The 21,394-nt window shown below is 41.0% G+C and overlaps 1 protein-coding gene across 5 annotated transcripts; it reads right to left on the minus strand.

The window, feature by feature from the left end:
* Window positions 1-316: 316 nt before the first annotated feature.
* Window positions 317-21,217, minus strand: vit (vitrin). 5 transcript variants are annotated; one of them, XM_019266234.2, is made up of 23 exons: window positions 20,949-21,217; window positions 15,932-16,014; window positions 15,665-15,730; window positions 14,900-15,056; window positions 14,685-14,818; window positions 14,524-14,601; window positions 13,756-13,953; window positions 13,055-13,093; window positions 12,634-12,672; window positions 12,488-12,538; window positions 11,084-11,146; window positions 10,495-10,557; window positions 8,371-8,445; window positions 7,160-7,225; window positions 6,638-6,700; window positions 5,649-5,711; window positions 5,344-5,391; window positions 4,707-4,772; window positions 4,386-4,533; window positions 4,197-4,300; window positions 2,460-2,686; window positions 1,868-2,381; window positions 317-1,648 (listed from the first exon to the last, which is right to left on the minus strand). In XM_019266234.2, the coding sequence occupies exons 2-23, from the start codon at window positions 15,963-15,965 to the stop codon at window positions 1,470-1,472; spliced, it is 2,475 nt and encodes an 824-aa protein (XP_019121779.1). In that variant the 5' UTR covers window positions 15,966-16,014; window positions 20,949-21,217; the 3' UTR covers window positions 317-1,469. The 5 variants fall into 5 exon arrangements, with proteins under 5 accessions (XP_019121779.1, XP_019121780.1, XP_019121781.1 ...); XM_019266235.2 differs by lacking the exon at window positions 10,495-10,557; XM_019266236.2 differs by lacking the exon at window positions 6,638-6,700.
* Between the last annotated feature and the right edge of the window lie 177 nt (window positions 21,218-21,394).

Below are 21,394 nucleotides of genomic sequence, written 5' to 3' on the forward strand. Positions count from 1 at the left end.
GACATACAGACAACTATCACGGGATTATTTTGACACTGAAGTAAACTTAAAAGGTGAGGACTCTCAGGTATAAGAATCACCTTTTTTTTTCTTGTGTGTTCAAGGATTCTTGGTGATTAGAAGAAGAAGAAGATTCTTGGTGATTATTCACGGCGGACATGTCATTACAAAGATGATGACGTCCTCTGAAAGTAGAAGTCACATTGAATCGTGACAAACATTATTTGTATCATGTCTGTGTGTCAGGAATTTTGACACTTATTGCTACAATCTAATCGACAAAAGATTCAGACGACATCAGCCACTTTAAGTTCTCTTCATTTTCTTTATTTTATTAAAAATTGCAAAAAAAATATTGATCAATTATCTGAACATTATTAGCAAAGGCCTTTTTAATATGCATATGTACAAATAGGACATAACAGGAAGAAAATCATAAATACTCTTTCAGGAAAATTGAGAAATGCTTGCAATGTGAGAAGCAACCACACTATTAGAAAACAAGAGTGATGAGATGAACTACTGCTTACGACCCGCCATCAGCTCCTCTTTTCTCACTTCTTTGTTCCACTTTGTTGGTTGCACTCATTACAAATTACCACTCGGTGTCAGCACCATAGTCTTTGAGAGGAACTTTAACAATGTCCCTACTATCAAATCTCTCCTGTTAAGAAGATCAAAACGCACCAATTCTAAGAAAGTATATCCTCTGTACAGAGAATTATATAAAAGCACCATATTATTAAGTTTATGAAGTATGTTAAGCCATAAGAGGAAGTGCTAGGCATGCTTTAAATCTACATTTCTCTGCAAGCACCATATCCCAGTAAGGTAGCTTTTTGTTTGTTAATCATTTTGGTATCACTTCCTAATAAGGCAGCCTATATAAATATTCAATAAGTTGTACATAAGGGCTTCATTAATCTTAATAATCATTTACTAATGCTTTATTGAAGAACAACTTTTGGGTTCTCAAGTTATGAAAGATCCCAGCATGTCAGTTGCTTTTACAAGCTTGTAGTTAGTTACAAGTTTAATTTGTCAGATCGCTCATTGGAGATTAAAACCATATAGGGGGATATTTCACAACCTGGCAGCCCAAGTATTGTTCTAATTAATGACTTATAACTTATCAATAAAGCATAAGTAACATTAGCAATGTTAATAAAACCCTTAGTTCAACTTAAAAATCCAAAATTATTAAAATAAATGATGGATTCTCTGTTCTCTTTATGGCACCAGCAGAGAATAACTGGCACCACAGCCTACAGTAAAGTGTCACCCTTTACTATTAGCACCGTCTGTATATTTGGGGCCACATGCTGATTCACTTTTAGATTGGGGCACCGCAGCCAATCCAGCACCACCATCTGGGCAACAGAGTGAGTAAATTTACAATCGGTGTTCTGTAAAGACAGCCCAGGATCAAAGATGTCTCTCTTTACACCTCCCCCTCCACCTGTCAGTCCTCAGTTTCTGGGCTGGGAGTTGAACTCCTGGCAAATGTTGTGGATGATCTTGGGAACGAATTTGTAAAGGTTGTCGAACTCATCCACGAAGAAAGAGTGCTCCTTGTCGGGGTCTGTTGCGATGTACTCCAGCTCATCCTGGGCTGCCCAGGCGATGCCGATGGAGTAGGCGATCACACCTAGATCACAGGAAGGGACAGTAGATTACACACACGGCACATCACATGTGGTTGTCACATCAAACACACACTGTGTGACACCTCGCTGTGGACTGACACATACTTCATGTGTAATTATATCTGTGATTCTGGGTCAAAGCCTTTTTCCTTCAAACTTTAAAGAGTTAAGGAACTAAAACAAATCAAATATTTCAGATTTTGTTGTGGTTGACCTCTGACCTTGGCGATGGACAGCCAGTGCAGGTGCAATGACGTCATCATAGGAGCGCCCATCTGTAATGACAATCATGATCTTGCGTTTGTTGGGTTTGGATTTGCTGAAAAGCTGCTCTGCGGCGTAGGTGATGGCAGCACCAGTGCTGGTCCCGCCGCTCCAGTAGTTGATGCGTTTGATGGCGTTCAGCAGCTCGGCCTTGTTGTTGTACTGGCCGAAGGCAAACTCCAACCTCTGCTCGTAGGTGTACTGTACAGCCCCGACCCGTGTGTCCGTGTCAGAGATCTCAAACTCCCGCGTGACGTTGGCAACAAACTGAAGCACCGTGCGGAAGTTGCCAGTTCCCACGCTGCTGGAGCCATCGATGACAAAGGCGATGTCGTTGGCGTTGAGGCAGGTTTTGCTGCACACCAGGCGGTCTGTGTCACACACTCTCTTCACCAGAGGCTGCACGGCCTTCCTCAGAGCAAACCAGCTGGTCACAGGCAGGGAGAAGAAGCCGTTTGTCCGACACACAGCCTGTGAAATAAAAGACACACTTTTTCAAACTGACATGTTCTTATGAAGCACTCACACAGCCCTGTGTCAATACTCCACCTTGTCAACAAAGTTGGCCTCAACCAGTTTTTGCTTCTCGTTGTCATCAGGACCCTCAATGGTGACGAAGAATATGTTGATGCCAGACTCCCGAGCGAGCCGAGAAGCCTCCTCCACCTTGTCCGTGGGCCAGCCGTCCACCAGCACCACGGCCACGTTAGGAGCTCCTCCTCGGTTTCCATTGGTGTCACTGAAGTACTGTTTGTTGATGTAGGTGAGGGCCTTTCCTGTTAGTTAATTAGTTAGTTAGTTTATATTTTATTTCAAACATGTAAAAGAAAAACAATGAAGTAGACAAACCGACATACAAACTGCATGATTAAATTCATTTAAACACACAAACACAAATTAAATCTTACATGTTGAACGGAGGAAGTTCCTTCTTTCTCCTTTACTTATCAAGTAAGTCATAGACTATATCTCCTGTATATTAATATATACATACACATACACACAAAAATATATAGATATACGGATATGTTCATGCATGTGTACACATGTACCCATGCATATTTGTTTTTATAAGCAATAATCCAAATTCTCTGATCAACAAACTAAAACGTAATCATCATCATCACCCATGGCCTTATTCTTACACCTCAGGAAAATATTTTTGTAAATCTATAATATTCAAATATTTCAGCTTTTGTTTGAGTTCCACATCCAAATAAAAATACAAATTCACATCCTCTCCATGCTGTACGAACACAAAGTTTCTTTAAATTAAGCTTTGCTTTAAATTTATAACCGCCTTCCTTGTCACAGAACATTTTTTGTGTTTTATCCTGATCAGCGTCAAAGTGGGGCTGGAGTACACCCTGGACAAGTCGCCAGCTTATTGCAGGACTTTTTGTATTTTACCTGATAGTAAATTATGTCTTGCCTTGCTTTGTCGGTGCACAGGGGGGCAGCAGAGAGATAGTTAAAACTTTACATCTACTTTATATAGAAGTCTGAGGTTGAAATGCAGGAATGCATTTTGGATAGTCTGTTATTCTTGTGGTTCTTACTCAACGAGTGAATAAAAATACATAGTCTGCACAATATGAAATGAAACAAAAGGACACTTGAAATAAATCTACTCATAAAAGTGCTCATTATGGACCGAAGTATTTTGTGGGAGCTGTATGTCTTAACTAACAAATATGTACAGAAGCAACCTTCTAGAAAAATACTGTATGCTGCACAAAAACTTTATATAGTCCCTGTGTATTATGTACTGTGCATTGTTTTAACTGTATATCACCACAGAAATAGTGATAGTCTATCATTTAAACTGTCATAGTCTTGCTAGTGGTCTAAAAGATGGAGGAGGCTCAGTTGGAGACTACAGCTTCAGCCATTCACCCTGTTACATGATTAGAGAGCACTTTTGGGCAAACACAACACTATTTGTACGTGAATGCAAAATTTAGCAAGTCATAAAGACGCATGTGGCAGTGGATGCATTCTGACGCACCAACCAAAGCTGAAAAACAGCACTTGCCCACTGAAAGCTGACCCCCACGAGCTGGTAAAACCAAATGCTTTTTGGTCAGAGCAGAGGAAAAACACGGCTTACAGAAGTAGGACTGTAATTTAGCTGACAGTGTCTCGCAGCAAATTTAGATTTAATTCCATCCTTGCATGTGAAAATGTGCCTGGGTAGTAAACCATGCGACAATTGCACCCCTTTCACTTTCACACTTGTGTCTGTAGGCATTTACTGTAGTTGGTAGCTGACAGCAGGTCACTCACCCACATTGGAGAGACCTCCCTTCTGAACAACCTTTTCTATGGCTGACTTCACCTCTTTGGAGTTGGAGTAAGACTTCAGGCTAAACTCTGTCACAGGGTCATCCCTTCAGACAAAGCAACAAGCACTGTGAGGTTTTCTTTTGCATCCAAAAATGATACAAAATCGAACAACAGGAGCAGTGGGGTTACCCGTATTGGATGATACCCATCATGGGTCCAGCCACACCCACGTTGATGGCCTGAGCCACCTCAGACAGGAAGTCCTTTTGGATCTTAAAGCGCCTTCTCCCAATGCTCCAGCTCCCATCCATCAGGAAGGCAATGTCCACTTTACAATCTGCAAAAACATGACTGTCAACGCATGGCACAGGTTTTGACACATTGATACATTTAAATAAATACTCCAACTTTCACCAGAATTGCCCAAAAACATAATTAATCCATTTAAAGATGCAATAATCAAACATGAATTCTTCACACAGTGGCTTTAAAGAAGTATAAAGGACATACTTGGATCTCCCTGTGACACAGGCTCTGGTACTCGGGCTACAGGTTCTGGCTCTCTCACACTGAAGCCTAACAATCAAGAAACAAACAAGAAACACATTAAGTCTTTAAAGCAGAATTCTGATATCCTGCTAAAATCTACTCTTTAAAAATTGTACTTAAAGAAGACAGTTTCATTATTTTTGTGTCCTTTAAAAGTCATTGACGTATGCATTCTAAAAACAATACCTTTTCACCATCTAGGCCAATTTGATTATGTGTTGTCATGGAAACATGTCCTTCAGTACTTTCCATTCTTTTACCACAAAGCTCATTTTTGCTCAGCTTTTTGCAGAAACAATTTGAAAGTCTGGTAAAATTTCCACTGAACACGACACACTACAAATATCCGCTTTCCAGAGATCCCAAATCTTAGTAGTTGTTGTGGCAAAACTATGGCAAACAGGAACTGATTTTATCCCCAACCAACCATGCCATTTGACTTTGACTTAAATCCCTACAATTACAGGCTGAGCAGAAAGCCAGATGCTTTTTTCTTGGATAGCCTCATTTTGGTTTGTACTTACAGTCAGAAACGAGGACTTACTGGCAAAGTGACTCGTTTGGCGGGCGGATAAAGGAGCAATGCAAGCTATCTCACCTGATTCATAAAGGTTTGCTTTTGGCCTCCAGGCATCCACTGGCTCCACTGCAGAGATAATATCATACATGCTCAGCATTTGCACATACCAAAGAAGCAGCAAGTAACTGATTACACATCATATACATGAAGAAGTTTCTTGTTGTTGTTTTTTCATTAATATGTGTCTAATTGTTCAATTCTACTCATAATTAAAAAGCAAAAGACAAAATAAAGTTTGAATGAAGTCTGCAATGAAACATGTTGTGTCCAAACTGAGAACTCACTGGATACAAGTGTATGTAGCCATAGTAACCACTACTAACCTCTTGTATGGGTGGTGTCCAGTGGCAGTTCACGGATGCTATCTGAGACAGGCGAGCGAGGCACTAAAAGTGAAGACATCATTGACAAATGACAAACTGTGACACACAACACGTGAAATTATTGTAAACACACCATGGCATTACATCCTGCTGCTGCTGCCTCCAGCTCCATGATTCATTTGGTTGGATGTGTGGTGGTACTTTTGTGGCGCACACTGGAAATGGCTCATCTTCTTGCTTTTCCAAACCATGTCCTTTCAACTTAGATTTGGTGGCTCGGCTGTGTCATCAAACAGATGCAACCATGGCCTGTAATCTAAAAGTGAGGGCGTTTGTATGCCCTTTTGTATTTTGTCAGTGGGCCATATTGTAAGTGGTTTGTATTTTTTTAAGTGTGAAAGCTGTAACTAAAAACAAATCGAACATGTGTTCCTTCTAAAACAACTTCATCATTTTGGGAAATACACTTTTTTGCTTTCTTTCTTAGAGTTAAATGAGAAGATTGATACCACTCTCTCTCATGTCTGTGTGTTAAGTAGGGAGCTAGAGCCAGGAGGCGATTTACCTAGCTCAGCATAAAGGCTGGAAGTAGAGGGAAACAGCTAGCAGGGTTTTGTCCGGAGACAAAATCAGCACGTCTAAAAGCTTGTCTATACATGAGGCGTTTTATGTGTTGTCACACATCTGACAGAACAAATGCGCTTTTATCTTAATAAGTTAAGATGCTCTGATAATGTGCTGCTTTCACTACTCAGCCACTGTAGACATCATGTAAACCTCACTAATAAGTAAAACTTGTACAAGAAACAGGAATCAACGTAGTGCTTTAATGGGAGTATGAAAGTGTGTTCATGTCTGGGAAGTGTTGTGTCACTGAGAGAAAACATTCAAACATGTTTGTACTCCACATAATCACAATCCAAACATGTTATAAAACCAGAACCCCAAGTCTTGTTAGTTCCCAGTAAAAAGAATGGAAAAACACTTACGGTACGGTCCATAGTTATAAAACCAGCGCTCAAATTCTGAGATATCAGGCCTGTGATCCCGAGCTAGAGGAGGATGTTGTGAAACCCATTAGTATTCCCACAATGAACTTCCGAGGGCAAAGCACACATTTCCATGGTTGTGATTGGTTGCATGTTCTTCCCAACCAATCCCAGACCAGTGAAAACAATGGCGTTGTGCAGAATTATCACCTCACAGTGTCTCTCTCTCTCACATGCACAGACAATAAACCTGCCCTATGATCTTCTCTTTCACACTTCACAGGAATATCTCATATGGCAGGCAGCTGGCATGTAAACACAACGTCCTGAGAGACACATTGCATGTACTTCCAGATGTAGCCAATTCAACACATACATGGTCAGCAGATACCTAACTGTATCAAGCATGCTGTGTTTGCACATGCAGCATAAATGGATACAAGGTGTAGTAACCTGCCGCCATGAACGGGAGCGGTACACACCAGACTGTCATGTTGTGTTGCCCGATGGAGTTTGACTTACCTGTAATCTCAGGTGTGTCCGTCTCAGTCCACGTGTATCCTGAGTCTGGAGCTGCATAACTAACATCTGAATACATAGCAGAGAAGGTGGAGGCATCAGCAACTACAACACGTTACACTATGATAGTGGTAAACCTTGTACCTGCATTTTAGCATTGTTAACTATGAATGTATTATCAGAAGAAGAGTCTCTCTTAATACATCCATGTTGTCAACATGTTAGCTGATGTGAGCATTAGCTTGAAGCACTGAGAGAGCCAGCATGGTTATAGACTTGCTCTGACAGACATTAAAGTAGAGCTTAAGTTGACACAAAATCACCCACATTTACCTTGACACCCGGTGTAATTGTACATGATACAAAATGTTATGAAATGCTTCATTGCAAAACTGACTTTAAAAGTAAAAAATCCACTTCACTTTTATCGATCACCATAGAGTAACCTGTAAAATTAAACAAACACTTACAAAACTGTTTCTGATTATAGGTACAAATTCCAAAAAATGTACTAAGGCCACACAGTCGGCACTGGAATTATAAATTAAAAGCTTAAATTTAGTGAAACATAAAAAACTTTTAGAGCATGGACATACGACACTACAGAAGCCCTAAGCGGTCATGCATTCCTACATTTTCTTTCCTGCACTTTCTCATGATAATGAGTTACTTTCATTTGTTTTCTCAAGATCTAGATTTATTTGTGTCATTACATCGAAATAACAAATGTTGTCATCCCGAGATAACGGGTTAATGCCATAATTAAGTCAATATCTGAAGAAAACAAAAGGATAGTTGTTAGATCCATATTGAAGTTGCACTCTTCTTATTGGCTGAGACGTGTAATGTGATATGTGCGTATTTTGTTTTTGGTAAAAAATAATATTCTAGACTATCATTCATTACCTTGAGATCACGAGAAAATGATCCCCTTATGTCGAGATAACAACATTTATCATTTCAATAAAGTGACATTAATAACTTGAGATCTCGAGAAAACAAATTAAATTAACTCACAAGAAAACAGAATAAATTAAATGTATGAATGAGTGACCACTGAAGGCCTCCGTACAACACCTGCTGTAACAGGAAACATTTTATCGCAAATATTGAACTCATGCCATTCTTACCTTAATCAGTTTAAACATTTAATAAAACAGTAAACTTGTGTTCATGAATTGCGAAAGAAGCATGATCTATTTTGTATTCTGTACCTGCTGGTCGTCGAGCTCCAGGGAACCAGTCAGGTCGGGGAAAGGAAGGGGGGGCCCAATCCCTTCTGGGAAAAGCTGTGCAGGGGAAGATTAAAAAGCTGTGTTCAGCACAAGCATCAAGGAGGAGCATACTTGTGACCTCCACTAAACCACGTTATTAGTGGGGTATGCACAAGATGTTCAACCTTGAGTCAGACACCAGACATACAGTAGTCATTCAGACAGACAGTGACTGAGTGACTAAAGGTTGTTTTATTGAAGTTTAGAGAGACAGAGGAAGCCCAACTCTCGGAGAAAATGTGTTTCTCATTTTTCAGTTTTTTATCAGTTGCTCTTGGCATCACACAGGAGCAAAGTCTTAACTCATAACGTGGCAAAAAAACATCTGTCAGTTTCTCTTGAATCTCAGACTCTTGAATGGCTCAAAGTTAATTGAAATGTGATTGAACACTAGAAGCACAAACAGCTGAGCAAAATCATAACAGTGCATTGCATGTCTGAACTAACTGAGCCATGACAACACACTTTGGTTTACCCCTCCCTTGCGGTGGATGGTCAGCTTACACAAACACACAGCCTAGACTCTGAGGTTCCCATCCAGTGACAGCAAGTGTCGCAGGACCTTTGTTGACCGGGACAGGCTGGGAGAGCCTAGCCACTGCTCACAGCAAAGCGTGGGAGTATTATTCTAAAGTTGGTGTCAAACCAGGGACAGTGTAGATAGAAGGCTAATCTCTAGCTTAATCTGGTTCTGGTCAAAGGCTCAGTGCCATACAGCAGACAGTAGTGTTGTTTTTTTGTGATGAAACAGGTGCTTAAAAAGGATTGGGTTTAACTCTCCTGATCATTCCGTGATCATTGTGGACAGAGGGTCAGAACAGGATTGGGGATACTAATCCTGACCATTGATTGTAACAGGTAACATGCAATCCTCTGAAAGTCATAAAACAGAGACCCAACGAACAGTTTTACAGTTTTTTAAAGAACCTTTGTGGTTGTCAAGTTTGAATATCTCACTACATATGCAAGGCTAAACTGGATCGTAACACTTCCAGAAAACTGAGCAATAAATTCAAACATCTGTTTAGGGCAGCGGGCTGGCAAAGCAACTGGGGAGAAAGCCCTTCAGCCCATAAATCAGGGGTTAAAACTCCAACGTCATCAAGCATGCACCTTGATGTCCTTGAGAAAGACGTGGAATCCCTGCCGGCTCCAGGAATGCTGCTGTATAGCTGATCTCGCCCCCTGACCATTGACCTCAAGTATAAAGAATTTCCCTAAGGGGATCAATAAAGTATCATATTATTATCCACAAGCTGCCAATCTGAATAGCTGTTCTCTGCACTGATCACTTTACGGACTTGAGTGAAATCAGGTCAGCCAGATAAATGATGCACTAGCTTGAAAGAGCTCACACAGCATTTTAGAAATAATATCATACAATCAAACATCATTTAAATGGATATAGTTCTATCTAAGTTTAGGGATCTATGGTTTTGCATTCCACAGGAGTAAAAACAGAAGCACATTCCTCAGTGAGCCAAACCTAGCCTGGTTTGAATGGCGAGAGCCTTCTATTCTCGACAGACTAAAGAGTGGACCCAGATCCTGCTGCACTGTGGATCGGGTCATACATCTCTCTGGGAGCAGCTCCAGACCACTTGGTGCTGCTGCTTTCATCTCTTTCTCTATACGTCTCTGCAAGCATTTACAAGAGCAAGGGGCCAGACCAGATGGGAGCTGTCATAAGATGTTATTACAGCACTGACAAGCGTTTTTCTCATCTTGGTCTTATCTAAAAGAGAAAGTTGAGAGTTCGCCGCTGTCTCAGAAATATGGAGATATGGCACAAGATGAATTCAGGACAATGATATCATATCATCGCTCATCTTTGAAGCATATCAACATTCTCGTTTTTCAATGGCACAGTGAAAGTCATAGTCCAAGCATTGAACAAAAGAATCCCGCAGAGGATAAACCTTAGTGCTGCTTTATAACACATTTCAACCAGCGTTTATTGCCCCAGATTTCCTCCTTTTAGATCAGACCTCTCTTCTTCTCTATACCAGTGTGTGTGAACTAGTTCAGTTTGAGGACTCCCACTCAGGGTCTGGAGATACTTACCAGGGTTGGACTGGCTCATGGTAGAAGTCCGCTCGGGTGGGGCTGGCTGAACCCTGTTAAAAGCTGTTTGTAGCAATGAGAAACAGGCAGATAGAACAAGAGAGAAAAAAGAGGAAGAAAGGCAGGCAGAAGAGAGCTTCAGGTTGGGGGCACCATCCGCAAAGGCAGCCCAGCTGTTTTGCTTTGAGTAGAATTGAAAGCATTTTGTCCGCAGCATGATATCAAAAACAAAAGGATACATGCTGGGCGTATTTACAAGCCTCAACTCTGCTTCATTTGCCTCTTTTCATCTTGGAGAATGAAAACATGAATAAGAGGATGTGCATGATGGTAGAGGATATTGTAAAAAGGAATGTTAGCTGAGATGCTTGATGAAATGGATTAGTGGTGACCCTGGGGTGGAGATCACGGGGGCTTATGGGTGTGGATACAAAGGTCAGACTTACAGCAGTCTACACCTCCTGGATTCTTGTTCCAACAAAGACTTAAGTCCCCTGTTCTGCCCGTGACCCACATTCCCTGTCAGTCCCACCATGTCTCCCTGCTTGTTACTCTGACTATGCATGTGTGTGTTAATGATGAGGCTGACCTGGGCCAACTGGAGAGGATGGCTGTCTCCTGATAGCCGATCCTGCCTCTGGTCTGCGCAGACCTGGGACCATGTTTGGAAGAAAAATTTATTAATTGACAACATTAAATATTATTCACCTGTTTATCTGCACTGGCAGATAAAGTAATATAGTCTATTATTTATCGTTTGATGACGTTTGACAGTGATATAATGTATTACATCATGGAGAAAATTGATACAGTACCAGCTTGTCATGGAAGATGGCCAATTCAATTTAGTGCTGATGAACAAAAGTATAAATCATATCTGTGCAGCAAATGTGATCAGTGATGACATTAACAGGCTGTGGATGCTTCTTTAACACTGATTGCATCTAGATTTGGTGATCACACAAAATGATAATTGTTTTATAGTTTAGTTTTTAGTTTATTAGAAAATATTTTTTCAGTAATCACACTGTATTGTCCATGCTGGCAGTGTGGCTCTAGGGATGGCAAGGATTAGCAACAACTGGATTTGGTTCAGAAATTTATGGTGCCCTGAGGATGTATCTTATAATAAAGTCCATGTAAAGTAATAATAAGTATGTGTTCTGAGTTTGTCAGACCAAAGAAGAAAGTGTTATTAACCACTCAGCCAAATTTGAATGAGTAAAAATATTGACAAGTTTTTGAAATTTGGTGTCAAAATTGGGTAAAAAATTTGAGAAAAATAAAGAGCAGTATTCCCAGTTCCAGGGCTGTGGGGGCGTGTCTGCTGAAGCCATGTCGACTCATGGGAGTAGTCAAGCAGCCATTTTGAAGCGACTGAAACGTGCGAGATGAGTTCATAAAATGACATGACTAACTTTGAAACACTCTAAGCGAGATAATTTAATCTATATCTCTATGCTAGTGGTGCAGGGTATGCTCAGGGTGGTCATCGAGCCACTCTTTAGGACTGCCCAAAAAATCCTGGACTGAAAACTGGTGAAAAACCTCTAACTCCACATTTCAGTAATATATAGTTCAAAGTCTTTTTAACATGTTCAGCAATTATTTTCCAACATATTTAATGTATTTTGAAAGAAATATCACAATTGCCTTTACACAGACTTTAATAAATAATGACCATGTGTACTGCTAAGTACTAAGGTAATAAATAAATAAATGCTTACTAATACAAAGTGAACATAGTTGCAATTCAGTGGTATTTTACTTGAAAGACAACAGAACAGAAGTTGGGCATCTCCAGAACAGTCTGGTCCAGCCCTGTGTTAAAGTAATTTAAAGCAGCTGAGCATAAACAGAGCAGTGATGCCATGCACAGTTTATGTATGAGTACAAAAGAAAGATAGAGAAAATAGCAAACGTTGAGACAATCTCTAGTTTGAAAGAATGAAATGAAAAAAAGACACATCAGGAGGATTATAGCTTGGTTTACCTGCACTGGCCCGCTGTGGGAATCTATTCGGATAGGCACTTCCTCTGAATACTTTGAAGAAATGCCATGGTTTAGTTAAACTTGAAGTGTTATATGTGGTGTAAAAGTTTTTTCAGGAGCTACAGAATCAGTGAGTATTGACATACCTGGGCTGAGACTCTTTCCTTGACCATTCTGTGACTGTCCTATACCGATGTTGAGAATAACAGAGTGTGGGCATAATTTGACACAGATTTGTTATGTAACTTAGATAAAATAGTATAAACCGATAGCCCGGGTCATGGAGTGTTTAGTGTTTTTGGCTTAAAACAAGTTAACTGAACTTGTTTCACTTATTAAACACACAAGTTGTGCCATTGATAAAGACAAACTTGCTTTAAGAACACCTTTAGTACAGATGATGATACACTATTCCCATTGGCCTGATGTGAAGTTAACACCCCATGCTTAATGTAAACGCATGTTCCTGCTGCTCCCCGTGTAAAGCAACACCACCGTACCCCCTCATGCCACCAAAAAACAACAAAAAAAAACAGTGCTGACCCCTGTTTGCTTTGCTTCACTTACTTGCGGCTGCCGCAGAAGCAAGGTATGGGTGACTGCTGCCTAGATAGAAGAAAGACAAATGGGGTGCCAATATGGAGAGGGGAGAGATAATGTTTCAGAAAATGAAGGAGAAAGAAACGGTTGGGAGGTTGCCTGGCACACAGCCCATCTCATGTACACACATACCTTAAGATACTGCAGCATTGTCTACTAGCTGTAGCCCGATTTTTATCCAAAACAGGGCAGATGACTCAACGTGATTACCGCCTGATAATGTTTTCATTTAATAACAGTGATGAACAGTCTGGCAATCAAGTGTACAGTTAAGTCATTCAGTCAGTGAAGAGGCTGAACAGCACTGTAACTTCATCACAGACCAGCCGTAGTTTGTCATAATTGCAGTTGGGACTTGTAATTACCAGCTGCAATCATTCGTCTTCATCACTCAGTTTCACACAAATGAAAGCTTGTTCTGCCAAACACCATTTCTAGTTACAAGCCGCTAATGTTGTTAGTCACACATTAGCGAGACGGCACACTGGCTGCAGTGGATCTTCTGTGTGGATTGGTATTATTGGATCATTAACAGCATCCTGCATCCAAGTAAATACACAATCCTCCACATAACATACATGGATCCATTGATTTAGAAGAATTAGCTGTTTCTACATGTATGTATTAAAACAATGAACATGAAGTGTGTGTGTGTGTGTTTAAATCACCTGCATCCCTGACTTTATGGACGGCAGCTCGAGCCTTGGTAGTAGTGGGTGGTGGTGGAGGAGTTGTAGTGGCAGTAGTGGTGGGAGCCAGTGTGGTGGTAGTGGTGGTGGTGGGTTCAGGTGTTGTAGTTGTGGGGGGTTCAGGTGTTGTTGTCATTGGCAGCGCTGTGGTGACAGGAGATTTGGCCTCCTTTTGACCTGAAAGGAGATGACAGATGAAGGAGGACGTGTATAAGATGGATGGATGGGGAGGATGAGCGTCTACAGTAACCGCTGAGTAGTGAGGCATTCTTGACATTTTTTACAAGACAGCAGCGCCCTGACTCCTTGTTCAACCTGAGTAAAGTTCAGCATGCCAGAGTCTAGTGTAGGGATGTCTGTCTAACCTTTTGTGCCCAGAATGCACTGATCTGGTGATTTGTAGTCCAAAAGACGTCTGGGTTAAAACAGCTTTAGAGGTGAACATTTTCACATGTCTAGCTTAGATAAACTTTCGTCAGCAGCATTTCAGTGACTATATATAGTCACTAGTCTTTTATATAGTCAGTATAAAATACAGTCAATGAAATGCTGTGCTGGTTATATGTAGTCTAGACACGTCAAAACTCTCCACCCAGTATCTAAATTTTCTCAGTTTGAACCAAGATGTCTGGACATCATCCAGACTGGGCACTGTCAAATCACTCTGCAACAAACTATGCACCTAAGTCACCTAAGTCATATTCACATAAGATGCATGATGCCAATGTAAAAAAATGCTCCTCTCACTTGTTTTCACGTAGGTTGGCCTTGAAGGGACGTAGTCCAGCGTAGATGGGTAGATCACTCCTTTCTTGGGCTTTCCCACTGAAACACACAGATCCAGCTGTTGGTTGGAGGACTAATCCTGAAGAACTTCAGTGTTTAACAATTAATCACTGATACCTTACCTGAGACAACAAACGACTCCCTCCACTTGGGTAAAGACAGAGAGCGCACTCCATTGGAATTGGTGCCTTTGTAAGTGTTCTGTCCGGCCATCTTCCTCACAATCACCTTCCCTCCTGTGTTGGTGATGATGCCACTGTGGACACGACAGTTTGTATTAGATATAACTGTTAAAAAACAACAAGTGTCCCGTGTGATTCATCACTCTGCTGTTCACCTGTGGATGGCTGCATTGCAGATGCTGGAGATGGAGGCGAACACGCCTGTCCCATAGACTTGCTGCTTTGTCTCCTTACAGTGTGCGGGACACTTGACTATGAACTCTGGGAGATTGATCTTTCCTGCTCTGACATCACACTCGATGTCTGGAACAACTGTGGAGGGACAACATATTATATACAAATGCCAACCATTCCCCTGGTTCAGCTCCTCCAATGTGATGTTTATTGTTGCTTGTTTTTTGTAATACGTGAAATTTAACCTATTCTTTGGGTTCAGGTTTTTCAAGAATTTTGATGACATTTTGTGCTTTAGGAAATCATTATGCCCAATTTACATATTCAATTACATTTTATTGACCAGATAATTAGTTAATTAAGAGAGAATAATCAGCAGAATTGTTAGGTGCAGCCTTGCACTGACTATATTGAAGTTTGTAGTAATGCAGTTGAAGCAACTTTTAAACCAACTTTATAATGTCTAGAAATCCTTTTGCCTGTGAATTAATAATACAGGGATTCATTTAGACTTTTTAAATATCATAATATATAAAAATGATCCAAATTCTCACTATATCTTATCATGAGATAAGAAGTTTCGTTCCAGCTTATAACTCGATATTTAAAGCCTTTACATGTAGTGATACAGAAATTCAACATTTTTTGAACAAGTGAATGAAAAGCGACTGCAGTGGAGAGAGTCAGTGGAGTCTGTAACACTGGGACAAACGGAGATTACAGGCTTGCTTGATGATGATGTCTACCTTGCTTTGGTTTCTTGTTCTTTGATCCATCAGGCTTGGCACAGCAAGTGCAGGCCAGGAGGAGCGCTGTGGGTGAGGCAGAGGGAGTTTCACATAATAGCAGACAAAGTAATATAATCATCAGTGTGTTTACTGTACACACACAAGACCTCTATGAGAGAGGATACTACTGTTTGATGGTGTGAATGGAAAGAAAAGTGGAGTCACAGATGATATATTTAAAACCAGCGTACTCCTGCAGAGAGACTGAGACTGAGAGTTGCTCACCGAGGCAGATGGCAGTGAGTGATGCTCTGTTCATGATGGGTGGTTTAGCAGGTCAGCCAGATGTCCTTGTATAACCTCCCAACCTAAGAGAGAGAGAAGAGAAGCTGCAGAATTTAAGTGGTATCCTTTGAAAGCCATTTCCTGCTTCCTGCTTTCTTGCTTAAAGTAACTTTGGACACTTTGGTCAACATTTCTGAGTGTGACTAGTGTTGTAGTGTCAACTGGAAAGCAGGCAGAGTAAACTTGTGTCACTGAGGTACACTTTCCAGAGATTTTGGGATAAATAGCAGACAGACTGTGGGCTGTAAGTACACATAGAGCTGAATGACTCATCCAGCATCCGTAAAGTCAGTGTGGCCAATTAAACATTTTGAAAACATTTATTGTAACTCATATTGTAAGATTCAGCGTAGATCAGTGTTTCTTGTTCCAATTATTTTACAAAAGGCTGAAAGTATTTGCCAGCCAGAAGCTCCACAGCGAACATCTGCACTGTATCACAAAACTCTATGTACGAGTCCTCCCTCTATCTATGGAGTCACACTCAATTACAGGGTATGCACTCAGACATCATTTAATGTGTAAAGAATGGGGAACTGCGCTCAATTAGATGACTTTGTTTGACACCAATAACCACATCAAGCTGTGTCCCAGTTTGAAATACAGACTGTTTACAGTAGACACAGAACATTTCTTTTGTGTCTGTCATTCAGATTCAAAAGTTATACCCATGTAAAGACATAAATCAAAGTTAAAGCCTGTGTTAACAAGAACAGAGGTGGGTCGCCAAGACGTCATTCCAGACACTGCAGGTCTGCTGTAGTAATGATAGCACTGCCGATGACTACAACAACAAAGTCTGGGATAGGTCAGGCGGCCAGAGAAAGTCTTACATGGGCTGAAAGATGAACTAAATATGAGAGCTACTCCAGGGGAGCGAGCCACTAGGACGGAGCTCCTTACTGGCGAGGTGATGACTGAGGCCTCCCCGTTAACAGAGGAATGCCGTACCTCCCACGAGTGCGGCGTCACGTCTGTCACTGCCGCCACACACCAGCAGGTTCAATCTGATCATGTGATCATACAGCAACTTCTGAGGCAAGGTCAGATGTGATGCATTGCACTGATGTGTATGTTAGGAATATGAAGCAGTACTATTAAAAACATGATGTAAAAATACACCTGGCTTATCCAAGCAGTGGATTTGTAAAAGTCTCTACCTCACTACTAAGGTGCCCTTGAGCAAGTCATTTAAATGCTGACTGCTCGCTTTGTGGTTGAGTAGCTCTCAGAATATGATTAAATGAGAATTCCTGGACAAGAAAACATGACATGACATGGCAATATCTTCGGCTTTTTTGCATTTTTATCCTCAATGATTGTAACAGTGCAGAGTATATATATTTGGGAAATGCTCTTATTTGCTTTCTTAGTGAAAGTCAGATAAGAACATTGACACGTGTTTTTATGCAATATGTGAAGTTAAAGCTAGTAACCAGTTAACTTAGCACAAAGACTAAAATCGTGATTTATACAAAAATTAAGGTGTAAAACAGTAAGCTGAGGTTTTAAGAGGGGTTATGTACAGCAGGACTACCACTTGGCCCGGCACAGTGACTTACTGCAGTCTCCCTGGGTTGGCTGGGAACCTCACAGTGACAATAAGACCACAGGAATTCACTGTGCCTAGCCAAGAAACAGTTGCACGTAACCCCCTGCAGTGCTTTTTTACATGTTAGTTTTCAAATGGATTCAATAAACTTTATTGTACCAGTTTTAAAAGGTTATGGTCGGCATATATTTTTTTAAAACTTTGGACTGAGTCAGGCTTGTTTGCGTCTCTTTCCGGTCTTTATGCTGAGCTAAGATAACTGGCTGCTGGTCGTAGCTTCATAATCATACAGATATAATATTCAAATTTAATAATGGTAATTAAAAGAATAGTGTGTTAAGTTAAGTTTGTCTGTTCTGGGCTACTGTAGAAATATGTCAGACTCCATTGAAGAGTCTGTAAATACAAAAGGCTCATTCTAAAGTAACAAAAACACAATGATCATTATTTCCAGATGATTATGCCACTGAAAGCATATGAAATGGGATATTTCTATTCCATTTCTGTAAATGGAGCCCCCTAAATTTTTTACACTGGACCATTAAACTTCCCAAGATATTGCTAAATATTCCTTTAAAAACCTCTTTTCTCATAAATAATAACTTTGTGTGCTGGATCTTCATCACATTGCTATAAAGCTTCACAGCCCTGCCAGGCTGGAAAATATAAATGTGCCGTGTAACAATGTTTCCTGTACGAGCTGATAATTTGCACATGTTCTCAATTGCAGCTTCTACATAAAGAGTGCATTAGGGGCTTTTTGTGCACTGAAGCGCTAACGATGGTTTTAGAATGAATACACGCCGCAAACATAATATGTCATGTTAAGGTAAAAATCAATACAGCTGCGGCAGGCAGTGATAGGACGAATGCAGCTCTACATTTTTATCTGACATTCATGAGCGCTGACATGATTTTTCCAGTGTTGTGCTTTGACAGGCAGGTAGATCACTGCTGCACAGTCAGGACTACAATTTGTCCTCGCAGGGGAAGAAAGCAGAGGCTGGGAACAAGCTGGGACAGATATGTACATCTACAGTACAGAGACAGACCTGCAGCATGTGAGAGGTGAGTCAGCGCGCTTCACTGGATAATACAAACTACAAAACCGATCTGTCATACACCTGCAAGGAAATCTAACCCATGAACACCGTGTTCCCCAGTGTACAGTAGACCTGTACGATACAGTACTCCAAAAGACTGCTGAGTCCTTTAGGAGAGGCAGGATGGAAAAAATGAAATGTGCAACAAATGACAATAATCTGAGACATCTTAATTTGTGTTCTCAGTGTGAGCCTTTAAATGCCTCCTTCTCCAAGCAATGAAACGCAGGGCAAATGATATCCTTTGACAAACACTGGGGAGTTTCCTGTACAGTAGATAATAGATCCTGAGAGGACTTGCAGAGGCACAATCTCTCACACACACTCACCCATGCACATTCAACTGATGATCAAACATAAACAAACAGAGAATGAGATTTGCGATAACGTATCGCATGCTTGGATAGCTTTGGAGAAAGCCACGGTATGTGAGAGCTTTGAGACTAATCACCATAAATCACCAACAGGGAGGGACGCATATTGTGTAGGTGTATATCTTGCATACACCTGTGTTAAACTTTAAATAAGGCATGGCATCATGCTTTATTTTTAACCAAACTGAACATTTCTGCTCGGTGGGGACACAAATCAAACAAACTGAGAACATGCTGACAATTAACTTTAAGAAAGTGTCAAAAAAATTAGCAAAGTGATTTTCACAGCCACTGAAATGAAAGGTTCTGTGCCAAACACAGCAGCTCAGACGGGGCACATAGTTTGAGGAATTAAATCGCAATTAAATTCAGGATAAGTTCTTACTACAATTACAAGCCCAAAACAAGGATTACACAAGCTGTTTTTCATGCAAAGCCTATTGATCTGCTGTTGCTGCTGCAGTGACGTTAACATTTTCAGCTCCTGCAGGCAAAACACCAGAAATCTGATAATGCAGGATGTGCATCACACCTGGCAGGAGTGTCACAGGTATGCAGGGGGTATAATGCAAACAGGATGTACAGTAGCTGTCTGTGCCAGCACACAGTGGGTTCTGAAGGCATGGGCAGACCACACACACCTCTGACTGGTGCACCATAGTCTAGAAATGTAGAAATGTTTGAAGGAAGTTGCTGATAACACGCTGGCAATGTCATTATTTCACATGTTCACCTCTAAAAGTTTTCTGTCATGACTGGTGAACTTCAGTGGCATGCAGCTTGATGCCAAAACACAAGGAGTGTATTTCAATCTTCCTCCGTTTCAGCAGCACCCACATTCCTGGTCTGGGGTGGCCAGTGTGACAACAAGACTAAACACTAAAGGGGACTAGAGGGGACTTATTTGAGTAAGCCTTGAACTTGGGTTTCACAGTGTTCCCATGTGATGGCATGCCTGAAGCAAGGCAGTATTTACACACACCCAGTGCCAGGGAGTGTTAAATCCCTGCATTCACAGGTGTCAGAAATGTACTGTAAGCATGTTAGATGTGCCAAGTGTTGTAGCAACAAGCCAACTAAAGAACCATTGGAGAGATCAGACAGACAGGAAAGCCAACATGTCTCTACAAGGTCATTTCTGTAGCCATTTGGGCTGCTGCTGCTAGGACAGTATTTGTTTATCAAGCACAGAACTGGCTGAATTACTTTAATTCCTGGCACCAGCCTCAGTGCAAGCCAGAGCCTGTAGTCTGCTGCTGGACATATTGTGTAGAGACCACCTGTGCTTAATCAGGCTCCTTCAAACTGTTCAGAAATGTCAGATAGAATACACAAAGAAATGTCAAACATAATGTACAAGAAATAAAAACATTTGCTGCTCATTACACTGGTAAAATGAGTCACTTCATTCCCAGGCGTGCCTTAGGCTAGAAAAAAACATAAATAAAAGCTGGATCGTTTCCCACAAACAGTATGAATGATCATGACATGGCTGAATTCATTCAGCTAAAAACCTCACTTTAGGGAAGAGGAAGGGAGTGTTTACTTGATAAAAAGGAAGAAATATGAAGATAAATAAACAGAAAGTTAAACAAACATTGAATTTAAGCAGTGGTGCGCTTATTTGGGCAGCTTGTCAAATCTCTCCGCTGAAATCAACCAAAGCCATAAACTGCAAAAGAAAAAGAGGTCATGAAAAACTTATATAACTATATTTGGTTAAAATTCCTCGCAGGTCTGATCATCAAAGGTATTAAAACCCGCTTGGACTGAATGGGCATCAATTACGCGCAATTACGCATCATTTTAAAAGTGGATAATTCATTCACGTCACGCAGCGGCAAACGAACGAAAGTTCATGCAAGAAGCTGTTTTGTAGCTCTCTGTTCAAAATCTTCATCTTCGCAGAGCAGTGAAGGTGAACTTACCTGGAAAGGTAAAAACAGTCCTCCAGGCGTAGGAAAAAAAAGTAATTCCCTGCGCAGTTTTCCCCTCGAATCCTTACTCTTTCATTGAAACGCAATATTTGACCAGCGGTCGTGTGTGCAAGCGCTGAGCTCTTCCACCTGGACTTTTACTCCTGCATGATCGGAGCGCTCATTAAAAGTGGAGAACGGGACGGGGCCAGAGTTTTCCCTCTTTGCCCATCCCACTTCAGGCACCCAGCTCGCTTCACCCAGGCAGAAGAAGATCAGTAACCCGGGGCCATCAAGAGAGGATGCAGAGATCTGGCACCCAGCAGCAGAGCAGTGCAAGCATCCCTTTGTTTGTTTGACATGTTTTTGCTAAGGAAACACACATAATGATATAGTTTACTTTACACTGGCACTTGCTGCATCTTTTCTGTCAGGAAGGAAAACTGAGCTATGAGTCT

This window comes from Larimichthys crocea, chromosome III (genome assembly GCF_000972845.2).
Source record: "Larimichthys crocea isolate SSNF chromosome III, L_crocea_2.0, whole genome shotgun sequence".
Lineage (NCBI taxonomy): Eukaryota > Metazoa > Chordata > Actinopteri > Sciaenidae > Larimichthys > Larimichthys crocea.